The sequence below is a fragment of the Ixodes scapularis genome, unplaced genomic scaffold (genome assembly GCF_016920785.2).
Source record: "Ixodes scapularis isolate PalLabHiFi unplaced genomic scaffold, ASM1692078v2 PGA_scaffold1__304_contigs__length_218370807, whole genome shotgun sequence".
Taxonomy (NCBI): domain Eukaryota; kingdom Metazoa; phylum Arthropoda; class Arachnida; order Ixodida; family Ixodidae; genus Ixodes; species Ixodes scapularis.
The window spans coordinates 10,909,614-10,924,908 of record NW_024609846.1 but is presented as its reverse complement, the minus strand read 5'-3'; the positions used below and the strand labels follow the sequence as shown (position 1 = coordinate 10,924,908).

At 43.2% G+C, this 15,295-nt stretch overlaps 1 protein-coding gene across 1 annotated transcript in view; it reads right to left on the bottom strand.

Moving 5' to 3' along the window:
• Positions 1-15,295, bottom strand: part of LOC8038369 (probable maltase-glucoamylase 2) — a 38,992-nt gene that overhangs the window by 935 nt on the left and 22,762 nt on the right. Inside the window, exons 9-21 of the mRNA XM_029991449.2 lie at positions 13,472-13,555; positions 12,008-12,115; positions 11,360-11,450; positions 10,501-10,615; positions 8,163-8,340; positions 6,924-7,064; positions 5,080-5,219; positions 3,911-3,995; positions 3,783-3,836; positions 3,114-3,229; positions 1,669-1,757; positions 1,426-1,478; positions 1,176-1,352 (exon numbers count right to left, since the gene is read on the bottom strand). Of these exons, the coding sequence (XP_029847309.2) occupies positions 1,176-1,352; positions 1,426-1,478; positions 1,669-1,757; positions 3,114-3,229; positions 3,783-3,836; positions 3,911-3,995; positions 5,080-5,219; positions 6,924-7,064; positions 8,163-8,340; positions 10,501-10,615; positions 11,360-11,450; positions 12,008-12,115; positions 13,472-13,555 (1,431 nt within the window). The remainder of the gene's footprint in view (positions 1-1,175; positions 1,353-1,425; positions 1,479-1,668; positions 1,758-3,113; positions 3,230-3,782; positions 3,837-3,910; positions 3,996-5,079; positions 5,220-6,923; positions 7,065-8,162; positions 8,341-10,500; positions 10,616-11,359; positions 11,451-12,007; positions 12,116-13,471; positions 13,556-15,295) is intronic.

The window sequence follows — 15,295 nt, the reverse complement described above, 5'->3', positions numbered from 1 at the left end:
TCAGTTGGGGAAGCTTACCCTTGAAACCCGGACCGCTCGCGTTTAGAGAGACCAAACTAGACACGATTACAAAAGTCAAATTTGAAGGTTTTACGTGCCAAACCTACGACGGGCATCTGGCACGCCCCAGCGGAGGGCTGAGGATTAATTTAGACCACCCGGGGATCTTTTGACGTGCAACCCAAAGCTCGGTTACACGGCGCCTTCTCCGCAATAAGCCTCCGTCATATTGCGGGCACCTCGGTCGGGATTCGAACCCGTCACCTGGGGATCCGTAGGCCGGCGCTCTCGCCTCGGAGCCACCGAGGCGGCTACACGATTACAGCGCCGCACTTTAGCGGCGAGTCAAAACGCGAAAGCTGCTTTATACCGCAAGGTTGCACTGCGAGATGGCGCCACCGGTTCTTGCACGGTTCGACCGGATCGATACGTGCAGCCGTCCAGTTTCCAGAGTGGCCGCTGTGGGAGAAATGGCGGCGCTGCGATCGCGTCTAGTTCAATTCTCGAGTACGGATCGGAGACACCTTTTTTTTTTTTTTTAAGCTGGCTCCTGTGACAGTTTCTTATCCGAGTTAGCTGTCGTTGACTACACCACCACAATCACCGCCATTGTCGTCATCATCACAACCATTTACACAGACGCACTGGGTTTCTGGCAAATTAAAGCAAAAAACACTACACGCAAGATGGCATCAATTTAGCCGATAAAAACAAAAACGCACACACTGATAAAATAACTCGCTAAAACTCTTTAGCCACGCCTGTATCAAAGCAATACTTGAGATAATATACCTTTTTCTAAACAGCATCAGGCAGCACTGGCTGTCGCCATTTCTTGGGCACGAAGCGTATGATTGAACCCGAGTCCTCACCGAGCGGTGACGCAGCAATCGGTTCTCGATACGAGCTGAGCCGAGCTCACGCCGAACCATGACGCAGCGCTCGGGTCCAATACATGCTCAGAGTACGTGCCCGAGGAATGGCGGGCTCGGATAGTTGGCGCACTAGCTACCAGATGGCGCGCACTCTTGAGAAGGGCTAGTCGATAGCCTTATTTTAGTCAAAAATACTCAAATAATTCTAACTGAAACAACAACAAAAAAAATGCCATATGCTGCAGTGGCGCAATTATTTGGGTTCGACTGTTTTTCGTTTTTATTCATTTCTATACTCACTTCGATCTCAGAGTCATGAGTAAACGAAATATCTTTCCTTCCTGCGCTGCTCTCCAGTGAGACATTAGAGACTTCACGAATCCCGTGCACTGTCACGTCTTGAATGGTGAGCATCCAGGAATCATCGGGACTTTGGATTTCTTTCATGTTTATGGACATCTCAAAATCTTTCCCAGCCTGCGAAATAAGAATATTGGCACGTATTACACGGGAACAAAACTTCTTTGTAAAACGTTAGTTTTGCGCTTACCGTTTTAAAAGCGAACGTTCCTTTAATATGAGGCGCATCTCGAATGTTCTCATCTGCAAGGTAACGGCCAAGTTACGGTGCCGTTGTCAGGTGAGTGGTCGTAAACAAGCTCGCAAATCCCACCAGGACACTGGCCTATGAAAGCAGCTGATTTCTGGTATTCCTCTTAAGCGTGATTTGTATTTAAAGCCTCCCCAAAAGGCAAGCTCTAAATATGCATTTCTAGAGGTAAGGAACACTCACGGTACGTGATTCCGTCGTCCCAGTACAAAGCTCCATCCGCTTTACTTTCCCTGTCTGGGGCAACAAAGAGACTTAGTGCCCTGATGGCCCTGAAACAGAAGGCTTGAATGTACGATGAGCAAACAAAATAAACAATGCTTCATATCGGTATTTTTTAGGAAACAAGCGTGCGCGATGCTGCGTTTCTTTTCCGTTGTTTTCGTTTGTGTATGTGTGTGTGGGGGGGAAGGGTGGTACAATGGTAATGATGCTTGAAAGATGTCGTAGATGCCTTGTTGGGGCTGCGTGAATCTACGCTTAGACTTCACGCAGCCTCAAGGTATCTTTGGTGTACCTGTTAAGAAAGCAGATTTGTGATTTCAATTTACTCAGTTTTAAGACATCTGACCAATGGGCATCACAATTATGACAGAGACTTCTTATACGCCTGTTGCACATAAAAAGAATGCGCTGACATATCGCTACCTCGTCGATTCACAACAAATTTATCTTCCCAACAAAACGCTACTACTCTCTTCTGGTATGTAAATCTCAAATAAAGGGTTGCCGTGCAAACACGTAACTGTGTTGTTGCTTTTCCGCCGAAAAACTATAGTACACATCGTCCAACCCTTAGTATCCGCCAAAATGTCGCGCCAGCTGTCCAAATGGACAAGCTATAAAAGTTTAACAACTTGCAGTTATCTCATTCGAAAGTTAAAAGTTACTCTTTTTTTTCTAATTGTGACTTAGAAAATGGAATCCCTTTTTTGGGTAGCCGACGCCATTCACCTTCGTGCATGCTTTGTCTTTGCAAGCCGCCGTTTCCTTATTGAAACTTTTTGAAAATCGTTTCTAACTTATGTATAATATAACGCCACTAAAATACGTTGAGAGCTCGAAAAGAAAGACCGAGAGCAAGAATCAAACTGCTCTTTATCCGTTTCCTGAAATAGGTAACAGAATTTTTTTTCAACTTTGGCATCTGGCGCTAGCGCTACGTTTTGGACCCAAACTGCGAGTTCGGCGGCGAGTAGCTTATTTTTGCGGTGATAAAAACCAATGCCATTTTATTTTTTCCCGCGAATACTGTACAAGTAGTTTTCAAACCGTTCCATTTCAAGGACCGGTTCGAAAATCGTTACGCGAGCCGTCCTTCAAAATTTCGGTACTAATACAATAAAGCAGTGCCTAGAGGCCTTCTTGTAAACAATACTGCACCTCCTAGGGACTGCCTGTCACATAGTTACGCATAAATGAATATCTCAGATTTGCTAAAATAGCGCCTGAATTGGAAGAAAACTCCCCAACAGGTTAGGTACGGCCGAGAAAATTTAGGGGCTTGTAAGACATACGAAGGCACTTCGGGGACTCATTGGTACCGATAGAAACCCGGGTTAAAACACAACGCTCTAAAAAAATCCAAAAAAAAAAAAGAAGCATTACTTTTTTCAATTTTTACTTACGGTTGCTCAGGAATATATGTTGGAACAATGTACCCCCCTCTGATATGGACATGGGCTTGACTTTCGGAAGCCGGGAAAATGATGGTTTGTCCACTGGATGCATTGATGATACTTCCCTGGAATATGTTCATGCACACGCCGTGTGATTGATATTTTTTCTGGTAGACGGCAGATTTTTTATTCAATAAGACAGCATTAAGGCAGGCGTTCTTCTTCACAGTTCAACCAACCGCAATCATAATCACCATGCGGCGCGTAAGGTTGGAGATTCGTACAAATCTCATTTCAGAAAGACGCGCGCTCCTGCGAGTCAACCACAGATAAGAGCTTTCGGAAATGAAACATTAAAAAAAATAGTTTACGCGTATGTTTTATTTTTTTTTATCCACTACAATTCAAGCTAAATGTGCAGAATGTCCTCATTATGCCTTTCACGGGTACCACGAAGGAAACCTTGCCAAAGAACTGACGGAAGCTTGGTTCTGCATTCTATACTGCCTTGCAGGTGTTCAAATTTTTCATTAATTTGAGTTTTTGTTACTATTACCAATTATTCACACTGTAATCGACAAAATGCTAGGTATTATAACTTTTTTTCTTAAAAACGCACTCAATTTAAATAGGAAACGACGAAATGTTTGAGGCAATAAAATCTGTGCTGCAACTCACGTTGTGAAAGTTGTACCAGATGCCTGGGGGAAAATATGCCTCCACTTCAGGGCCCTGCATTGAGAGTTGATTGAAGTAACAAAGCTCATAAATACATATCTGGTTGAAATTCGACTTAGAAACCTTACCTTGTCAACTCTGGGAGACACCAGCACAGAAGAGCCCCACATAAACTGGTAGCTAACGTCAGCAGCCTTTTTGTCCTTGGGAAATCTTTGAATGGAAAATATTAAAAAAAAAAACATTAATGAAAAGAATGTATTTCACTTCAACTGTCACTTAGCAAAATTTTCTAAAAATAAACCCTCGAAGGCATTGCCAATTCTGGTCGGAGCGTATTAAACACCACCGCAAAGATAGTAACTATACAAATATATTTGAAAAAAAAATTGTCAAGTCTGCGTTAGAGCATCTATTTCTGCACTGATATTAAAGGGGCACAAAACGGGATTATGATATCTTTATGGCGTAAACTCCACTCAGTCTGTGCGCCCAAAGCATCATAGGCAACCCAAAACTAAAATTATGCTTGTCTTTTTTTCCCGTTAAAAGGGTGACAAAACATCGCGACACACCATTTTTCCGGTATATTGACGCGCGCGGGGCCAAGCAAGCAACGCTCAGTCACAACTTCTAGTCGATTCGTTCTTATTCTAAATTGACACTTAACTTTTATCATTTCGTCCTACTTTCTTCTTCTCGAAAGTGCTTGTTCATTCTTCAGCTTCAGAACGTTCGATGCTGGAGTGTTCTGGGTCTAATTTTCGCGATGCCGACTCGCACTAGATAAGGAGCTGCGCGTGACCTTTGTCGAGTCAGTCTCGCTCTCGCTTGCTGTTACGTCTCCAGATCGCCGTCCGCTTTTCTGCTGTTTCGACGCTCGTTCTTTATTTTGTTTGGCACAAGTTCGCCCCATTAAACTTTCAGTTTGAAACGGGAATTTCGCCGCATCTGCTCCTGTCATTCGCGACAAGATAAATCAGGAAAGAGACGTAAGGGGATGATCGGTATCGTTTTTAATACAGGAAAAGGCCTCTCCGGATAGTAGTTTGATGTTTTCTAAACTTTTACGGCGCATACACTGAGCTTGAGTCATAGAAAGGCGATCTCAAACTCAATGTTCTGACCCATCTAATAGCCCAAAAATTTTTATATTAAGTGTTCCGATCACAGGTATAAGTGCTTGGCAGTTTGTCTTTGTGAAATTAGTAAAAGCTTTGTTCCGTTTCTTTTCTTTTTAAATTTGATTACGCAACTGATATGACGACTATCTACCCTTAAGAGGTGACTGACTCACTCGAAAAAAAGAGGCCGAACGGCAGGGACTCCCTCCGTGTGAGCTTCATGAGACAGCGTGTAGAAATAAGGTATCAACTGATGCCGCGTCGCGTGGCAAGTTGAATTCGCGTCGAGCAGTGTTGCCGTTGTTGCGTTGACCTGCACAAAACCAACACGTTATTTTTATCCTACAGTTTATAACAAAACGTGAGAAGGGCCCCTTAGCCGATTAGCGGGTCAAGTATAAAGTCGGCTATTAATTATTTTTGTATTTTAATTGTGGTTTCTGCTATGAGAAAGCAGTGCATGGCTTGCCGGGATAGCTAAACTTAAGGCTAAATTAGAACCGAGTACCTTCACCGCATTAGGTATCTCCTAATGCGGCGTTTGTACGAACGTATTCTACGTGGGATAATACGTTCGAACAAAGCAACTCATAAGACATTATCAATCACGTTAGTGTTTCTATAATCAGAGACAGCTTAAGAACCGTAGGTCGTAGTGAGCCACGGACATCTTATCATCGGTCCTCGGCCAATGATATCGTTGCATTACCCGATAAGAAGGCCGATGAACGAACCACGTGGAGAGACGTGTATTGATAAGTAGCCACGCCCTGAGTATCTTAATGTCGGTTCCTATTCGCGTCTCCATCGAACTATAGGGGGAGCTCTGGGAAAGCAAAAATGGTGGAAGAAAGGAGGTCGTTTTCGTCGTTCAGCACGCGGACCTCCGGAAATGTCTTGCATTGCAGCGTAAAATCGGCCTTACATATGAAAACCAAGCGATTTTTCGCCGGTAGAAACCTTCGTCTAGTCAGTGCTTAGTAAAGACACGGCGGAAGCATAAAATTATAGCTGGAAATGATATTTGTTTCTATGCTGCCTACGAGAACCAAGCAGTGGTAGCAGACGACTGAGTCGAAACGACCTCCTCTCCTGAACTTTTCGGTGTTGCCACTACGCGGCATCGGTTTTGCTGGAGTCGCCAATATTTGTAAAATACTTATGACATAGCCTGCAGAAAAAGCGCGCAAGCATGCATATCTACCATGAAAAGACATTTATTAATTTTCCTATTTCGTCTAATGAATTTTTAGTTGAACATATTATAGACGCCAGAAAAACATTTCCATCGAGATTAATTTTGTTTGCTGTCTAGAGTCATCTTCTGCACAAACGTTAAAGCTTTCTGTGGCATAACGGTTTTGTTTTGACTAACATAAAAGCAATTTCAATCACAAATTTCGTAGCACGTCGTTGTAAATTTATGCGCGATACACACTAAACAAAATAATAGAGCAGGTCGCTCCTCGTACCCGAGGATTCTTAGAGACAAACGAAGACTGTCGCACCAATTCCTTTCGACAATTCACATACCTGCTTAAATTCTTCCTTAAACGTAAATTAAGGAAGACGGCTATTTTATCTTGTGCTAACATTGTTATGGCGGACTGTCACAAAGTTACAAACAAAAGCATCTGCCAGACCTTTTGACATCTTCCGAGGGATCATTTGAAGGTGTTATAAGTGAAACCAACAAATAGCATCTGGCACGCCACAGTGAAGGCCTAAACACTATTGTCGACCAACGGGGCATCCTTTTGATCTGCGGCCGAAATCTTTATCACCAAGGCGCCTTCTCCGCAATAAGCTTTCATCAATTTTAAAGACTTTACAAATGAAGAAAAACAGCGAGCAAATAATGATTGCAAAGAATATCGAACTAAATAGGACGATCGCTGTCTGGTTTAGTTCCTTATTTTACGTCTGATCTTTGCGCGCTGTTTTGAATTTGCGCATTTTGCACCTCGATGCCACACATTCAAAAAAGTCCATTTGAGATTTCCAAAAGCTTTCTCACATCTGTGTCTGACAGGCTTGAGACCTCTGCTTCCATCTCGGCCGAGGCCTCGTTTATAAAGAGCGGAAAGAAGGCTGCTGCATGCATCCATGCCAAGCACACGCCATCTAGGTTGGATGTGCACCTGCACGAACCACCAGTCTGCAATCAAGAATTATGGAAATGCCATTATTTCTGAGGGAGAACGCAAGTAACAAAATATGCAATATAATATTTTTTTGTTTAGTTTAGAATCTGCATTTTCAATTTTGCACTGTGTTTGTAGTTATTTTTCACTTTGGCACACCTTACGTCAAAGTGCCTCCACTACACATAAAAGCTTAATGAGCACAACAAATAAACTAAATGAAAACCGGCGACATGACTACATAAGACCGGCAGCGATATTGTCTTATTGAGCAAAATAATATTTATATATTTATGTTTGGCAACTGGGAAGACGGGCGAGGGGATCTGGCGTGATATGGCCTGGATATGACTAATTTCTTCGCGATAAGTAGTTAACTTCCATCGTAAACCGGAGACACGGAAAAATAAAAAAACGGACAAAACAACAACAAGTCTCAATTTGAGACTTGTTGTTGTTTTGTCCGTTTTTTTATTTTTCCGTGTCTCCGGTTTACGATGGAAGTTCTTCACCAGCTCGCCTGTGCTTTTACCCTTTCTTCGATAAGTAGTTAAGTTTGGTGTAGTAACAAACAGGGCATGTTCTCAATAATTCAATGCTAATAACTAAAAAATGCAAAATATATAATAATGTTGACACAGTTCACTCTCGTTCAAAAACTAAAATAACACCACAAGGGCTATAACTTTATGAAACAACGCGTAGCCAGCAGCCACATGTTCATCCAGCGCTTGGGGTCCGAACCAAATTCAGCACTAACCGTTACCTTATTCAAAGTTATAAATGATTTTCTGATATTACGAAAATGGCGGCCGACCGAATTCTCGAATACGTGGAGCTCCCTGGCGCCCCAGAAACCGGAAACGGGCCTAAATGAGCCCCATTTATCCTTGAAATTGTCAGAAAATCACTTATAACTTTTGAATAAGATTGCTGATCCCGCTGAAACTTTGGCGTCTGATTGGAACCCCTATAGCGCTACATTTGGACGAAGAATCAGTGTTGGGTAATGCATTTTTATTCTAGCGGTTAAATAAACACTGTACATTTCTTTCGGGGACACCCTGTATGCAACAATTAAAGGCTTCAATGCGTCAGTAAAACGTACTTACATGAGGCACGCCTAACATTGAGAACTCGACGGTTTTGACCACCGCCTTTTTAAGATTTTCCCAGGTGCAGTCGGGCTCGTGAAACCAATGTCCAGCATATTGTCCGGATCCCGAAAACGTTGAACTACTCAGGATGACCTGTCTTTCGTTTTTCCTTGCACCCAGGAGCTCCAGACATCTGTCGGTATAACATGCCTTCACGCGTGAATTTATCGTTCTACACATTTACGAAGAGCGCTAATATATGTAGCCAAACATAGTGTCGAGGGTAGGAGTAGGCCTCCCTCTTCCTGATAATGTCCAATCAACATTACTGCCACTCCTCAAGGGCGTGTTCGGAGAGGAGTGGTAGCAGAGTTGCGGACATGGCGCAGTACAGAATGTCTATTTTTTCTCCGCCTCTCTCTCTCTCTTACTTTCTGTCTCTTTATCTTTATCGCATCAAAGTAAACCACGAAAAGTGGTTATATGGGGAACAGGCTATTGGCCAACTTGCTGTTTACAAGCAAGTAATAGCGTTCGCGCACACCAGGATTGGGCACTCCGCGTGCAGAAAGACAAGATTCGCGTTAGGCGAACCGTCTGCGAATGCGCCGAGCCGCCAGCAGCGCCACCTCAAAGGTTGCCGTTTGTTTGTTAGCCTATTTGAAGCGTGCAACAAGACAGCTGGCGCAACGGTGCGGCTCTTAACAGAGGCATTTCGCAGTGAACATGGCCGGACTCGCATAGACAATCTGTGTAGAAGCCAAGCTTCGTTTCTAATGGAGGTCAGTTTACTTGAGCATAGCGCTATACAAAACATTCTGGACCACACTCGGCGCGAACTTTTTTTTAAGCGAGACCCAATATTTGAAAACAGAGATCTCCTTCATACGCCGGCGAAAGCCGCCGCTATCATACCGACGCCAGTATACGTCTACTTGATCCGCCGGTGAGCGAAGAGCAATCTGATAGTAAGAGGAGCGAAAAACACTTTTTGTGCGGATTGTAGCAATTACTGTCACCGATGAATGTCGCGCCGTAGTGATTTCCGGACCGCCGAGCACACAAACGCTTCGTAGAGGCACATTCCAGCGAATGTAAGCGGAAAGCATGGCGGTGCGTTGCCGTCGCTGCCCCTTACAACTGCGGGACACGCCATTGAACGCGAGCTCCGAGCAACTCGTGCAGGTTGAATGACGTGAAAACAGATAACAGAGCAACACCGGACGCGGACATTTCTTCGAATTTCAAGGTGCCACAGCTTTACTCACGTAGTAACGAGACCGAAGGCCGCGGGTAGGCGCAGAAGCGGCTAGGACGCCGCGGTCGCATTAGAAGAGGTCCGAGCGGGTGGCGCTTCCTTATGCAACGCGACGCAGACGCTGTCGTTGGTGGCACTGCCAGTCAGCTTCCAGATTAAAGCGGCGCGCCCCCTTTAAGTGTCGGTTGCAGACTCCCAATAGACGCTGAAGGCTTAAAAAGCGCTAGGCCTATTATTTTTATGTTTGTTGCTTTAAGTTTCGTTGTTCGGCCTTATCGACTAATACCGAAATCCCAGTACCTGCAGAGCGATTATTGGCCAGCTCTATCGGGTGTCTCAATTAGCGGCCAGGCTCTTTAAATCGACCGCAAAATTCAGTTTATTAACCTATCGCGCTATGCTTTTGTGCAGCGTTGCCCACAGGTGGTGCATTTTTCTATAAAGTTTGCAAAGAGCGAACTTACCTGAGGAAAAAGTTTAAAAAAAGAAAAATGCTTCACTCCTATGGAAACACAGCGAAGTCACCTGTTTTCAAACGATAAGAAGCCCTATTGATTGAAGGCCGATGGCTTCGCTCGATTTCCATTTGAGTTAAGACTTTCTCTTTCTTTACTTTTCCCTCAGGTACGTTCGCTCTTCGCAAATTTTATAGAAAACATGCACCACCTGCGGGCAACGCTGCGCAAACTCGTAGTGCGATAGGTTAAGAAACCGAAATTTGTGGCCAATTTAAAAAGCCTGGTCACTATTTGAGACACCCGATAGAATAGCGTACGCAAAAGCTATCTGCTCGCAAATAAATGGCGTCGTCGCTCACCATGCGCCATTCCTACACGCGGTTTGGTGCGTTTGCAGTGGCGACGACGCTGTTCCACATGCAGACGTATTCTAAAACTTGCTATTCGGAAGCCCAGGACTCGATACGCCCTGCGTTTCTGAGGCTGTCAGTGGTTGTGCATAAGTATCTGTCGCGTACAGAATCAAGCGCGTAGATAGGTTAGTTAAACATGCTCGCATCCAACGATGCATTTGTTCGTCCTAAAAGCTTGCCCGCCACCATATACACTCAATGATCCGCCAAAATTCCAGACATACCTCCACGTTGCTTTAGAATGGCGGTACCCATACATGTTATGAAGACTGTAGTGCGTCCCTCCATCCTGCATCGCATGACCGCAAATGGTGTTATCAAACATATTCTTCTTTTGGCCTGAAAGTAACGAAATTCAAACATTTTTAGAAGGGTATTCTTCTCCTTTCATAAATCTGCTCCTTCTTTGGAGGAGGGAAAACTCTGCCCGCTTAGCTGGCTTAACACCGGATTGTTTTCTTTGTGAAGCGCATGTAATTTCCCACCTCTATTTCAGCCGATCAAATTCAGGCATCATTATATTCCACTGAATATATATAGAGCGCAATAATACGATATTAATTAGTGTTAATTAGAACCTCAAGAACGTATACGTTCTATTTCTATACCTAATATTACTTATTTTTCTTTTCTTTTTTTTGCATTGTTTTCTTCCGGACAACTTTTGCCATATACCTTGAATTACTGCCCAGTATATTTAAAATAACAGCCACATTCCCTAGTATGGTAATAGCGTCGGACTCCATAACGCCCAACCAACCTCAAACATTTCCTGGTTATATAAAAACATTTTATTTCTCAAACAAACACAAACAAATATTCCGCAATCTTTCCCTGAGCACCTGACTCCATCTAGATTCAGATCTGCATAAGATAGCATGAAAATGATACACTACATTAAGACACGCTCGCATCAACAGCTATAGAATATTGTACATCATTGTTTGAAACTGAGTGTAGACGATCCCGCAATCAGTGTCGGTGCACCTACGCCATACTATCGGCTGTACTTTTGCACAGCTAGATTGCACACCAAAGAGAAAGTGCTCTGCTTAAAAGAATACCCGGGAGTTTCAGCCGTACCTACGGTGTAAGGGGGCCGATTCCACTTGTTATCAGGACAGCGTCCAAGGGTCTGGTTCACTTGAGTCGGATAACTCGGCTCATTGAGTTCCTTCACGTAATAGAACAATGTATATTTGAAGGCATATTTTTTTCACTCCATCAAAGACTTTCTAACCAAACATTGTTCATAGCACTCAGTCTTCCGGCACGAGAACGTAAAAATTACAGTTATGTAACATAATCAAATATTCTATAAGCCGTTAATACGGCAGATCAGTACGTTATTCTAAAGCCTACAAATAAAGAACACACAAGAAATAAATGCCACCGGAAAGGGTAAGAATTTTATCACTCGTTGGAAATAAATGCATGTTTCAAATCGTATGCGTTGAACCTGTCTGGATGAACTTGTTTTATTTTACTGCATAATGTGAATTTATATCTCAAGACCTCACTTCATTTAACATAAAGTTTTGTTCTAATTGTTTTGTGCCAGCTAATCGTTGCCGCACCTGTCTCAATCTTTATTTATAAATCTGAATTCGGTGTCCACGAGTACACTACTCATATCTACAATGAGGTGTAACCAAAAAAAAAAAAACTTTGCATAATAGGAGTTTTAAATGGTCTCCGCAATTTAAAGTTCCCGGAAATGGGTTTGCTTACCAGAACAAGTCCATCAAACCCAATCCTGTCCTGAAGCAAGCTGCACCTGGTTTTCCAAAATTCCACAGCTTTTTCATTGGTGAAATCAATGAAGCCAATATCGCCAACCTATCGCCAAAAATGCCAAACTATCATCTTCAGCGGTAAACCAAAATTTATCTCGAAAGCCACAATATAACCTCGAGTTTCTACAGCGAAGAAAATACTCTTAGGGCCCTTCTCTCCTGAACTGCGAGGGGAAGCACATTTGGGCAAAGTGAAAAAGTGGAGAGGACCTGAGAAGGGAGGATGTCAGGACAACTGGAAAACGTGAAATGTGTACGTCGGCTTTTAAATCAAAATACACGTTTCTGTTTCAGTAGCACCGCGGCATGCATTACCTGTAGCCAAAATATGGTCACAATTCGTTTTCTAGGGTCGCCAAACGTAAAAGCTAAGGAAATGTATTTCTGCCATGTCCATGTCCAAGCATCGCCTCTAACAACGTTCTGCGGTTCTGGCCCTGAATCACAGCATTATATTTTGTACATAGTGCCTTAAGAAAAAGGCATTTGTCAGTGACAGCTTAAAGAGGGCGAGGCGGGCTCCCTAGCATCTCGTTATTCCTAAACAGCACATGGGTTTGTGGTATTTCCCAGTATGAACGACTAAGAGGTAACCATGAAGCAAAGAGTTTCTCGTAATAGACCTTGCGTTTCTTAAACTTGCATTGACTGTACTTAGCGTAACTCGACTCTGGTCACGTATTTTACATATATGCCCCACTGTTTCGTTCACTCGGGCGGAGCCTGACCCAGGAGCGCTGATTTCATTATATCTAGGTAACAAATTGAAATGCCCCCCACCCCCCCCCCCTCCCTAAAGGCTCCAATTTCAGCCCTATGAATTTGAAATGGTTGGATGTGTTTTGCACGCAGCAGGGCATTGTAAGCGGGGAAAAACGACTGCCGGTTTTTCCTATCATCGTTTTTTTTTTCTATATTAGACGTTTGTCATTGAAACTATTAGAGCTGCGGAAGGTAATATTTTAGGGCGGCAACCGAAGTAGTAAATTATGGTGCCTTGCAATACTAGGTCACACTAAACTGCAATCATGTGCCCATGCCGTGTTCGCGCTCTCTTGCGCAACATACGCACGTAGTGTTTGATTCCGAACGGAAATGTCTTAAGAAACAGAAAGTTCATATTGCTTCCAGTGTAAATTTCGTTTTCTATAAAATTAAAAAAATTATTGCCCAAGCGAAAACTATATTTCTATGGCCGCTGAAACCGTAAGAAGTGCAGGTCGTGGTGAGTTTCAAACATATTCTTATCGCTCTGGGGCAAATAAAATCGCTGCATTGGCCAATAAGAAGGACGAAACAATAATTAGGAAGAAGTTTGTACACAACAAACAACGCCATGTGTTTCTTAAAAGGTCAGTAACTTTACCAGCATTTCAGAATGAGAACTATAATTCCTTACTGTGCTCTGGGATCGATTGGAATTTGTGAGCAGGAAAGATTTAACCTCGTCCCTTGAGGAGTCTTCCAGTAATACAACAGGATCCTGAAACCAAAAAAAAATGCAACACGATTTATCATTTATTTTTTTTATATATTCTTCTCATTAATAGTCGTGCCTTGCTACTATAGTGACACCTCGCATTATGGACGAAATCTTCGGCGACCGATCTTTCCTCACGCTATTTTACCCCGTTAATATAGACACCTGCAGTCCGGACTATGGAGAGCTATTTTGGGGACGAATTGGGTTAATATGGGCATCTCTGTCTCGTTGTTATGGACGCCAAAACCCTGTGGTTCAACACAAAAGGTCCAAAAACTCCCCTGAAATGTCAGTGCACTAGGACGTTCGTTGTGGGTCTCGTGGTAAGAGTTGCCCACCAAAAGGTGTTTTTGTTTTGCCTTAAGTAAAATTTGTCATTACCGCTTGCATTCTATTGTTGCGTAAGATCTTGTATAGTTTACAACCGGGAACAAAGAAGAATGAACCCTAAAGCAGTTGGTCACCTCACTAAAGAATGGTCAATGTTCCGGAAACCGAAGAGAAAATCTGACACTGTAACTCGGCAAACGGCTGAGGCTACGGGTGTACAAAGCAACGTTTGGTACACACAAAAGAAGGTCCAGAAATTAGTTCTTTCTTCCCCTCGTGTCCAACGGGTTGGAGAAGGAGGGAACGAGGAACTCCATTCCATGCTTGTTGGTATGTGTGTGCTTCTGACCCTGATTGGTCATTATGTACGACTTTTCTGAGGAACGGAGGCGTCCACAATACCGAGACTTGGCTGTGTTTCTAGGGCAGCGGAGAAAAGCTCACCGGAGAATACCTCACTGGAGAAAAGCTCACCGCAAAGGCCGACAGATGCGGAGAACAGCTCATCGGCCCTTGAGCGGAGGCGGAGAAAAGATCACCGATTTTTTTTTTCTTAGCTTAGTAAATTGTGCGTCACACGTGGATACTTAACGCAATTAGAATTCGTCACTTCACTAATAATAATTGTCTTATTTTTTGTAATATACTTTAAGTTTATTAGGCAAGTATTTATTTATACCTCAGAAATTATTAATCACCTATTTTGTGTATTAATCACGCCGCAAGTTTAAAATCAGAGCATGGGACACCCGTAAAAAGACAATTTATTGGAAGCTTGACAGTCTGCCGTCGGTGGCTCTATCAGATAAAGAGATTTGTTTTTCGTAAGCAAATATGAATAGCGGTGTGTGAACCGTCTCAGCTCCAAAGATTGTGGTGCCTGAGAGATGAATAGGTGTTTGCCGGTGTAATCAGCGTCGACTAAGCTGTTTCCTTTCTGGTTCTTTTTTCTTTTTTTTTTTAGTAATAAAACTTTAGTTGCGAGAGCAGCTTCGCCATGTCGTGTTTGTTGACTTCACTTCGTCTTCGTCCTTTGAGCGGTTTTCATCATGTATAACGTTTACCAACTCGCCCTATTCGCTATCTTACAGAAGACTAGTTCTTATATAGGTCACGAGTAACAACGGTGCCAGTGTGCAGCTCTGAAGGTCATGGGTGGCTCGCCGTAGAAGGGCACTATCACATAAAGGCAACGTGTGGAAAAATCAGCACGAATTGCTAGAAAGCGTACATGCCCGTGGAAGAAAGAAATCCCAATATCCTACTAAGCGTTTTCCCCTGTTTTCAAAGGTTAACAAGAGCTTCAAACAGAATTTCAGGCACCGAGTTGTTGCGCGTGCACTTTCAAATTTTCGGCATTTACAGTTTTGCATTTTAGGTTTTATGCATATATTATTTCGTTTTCGAACT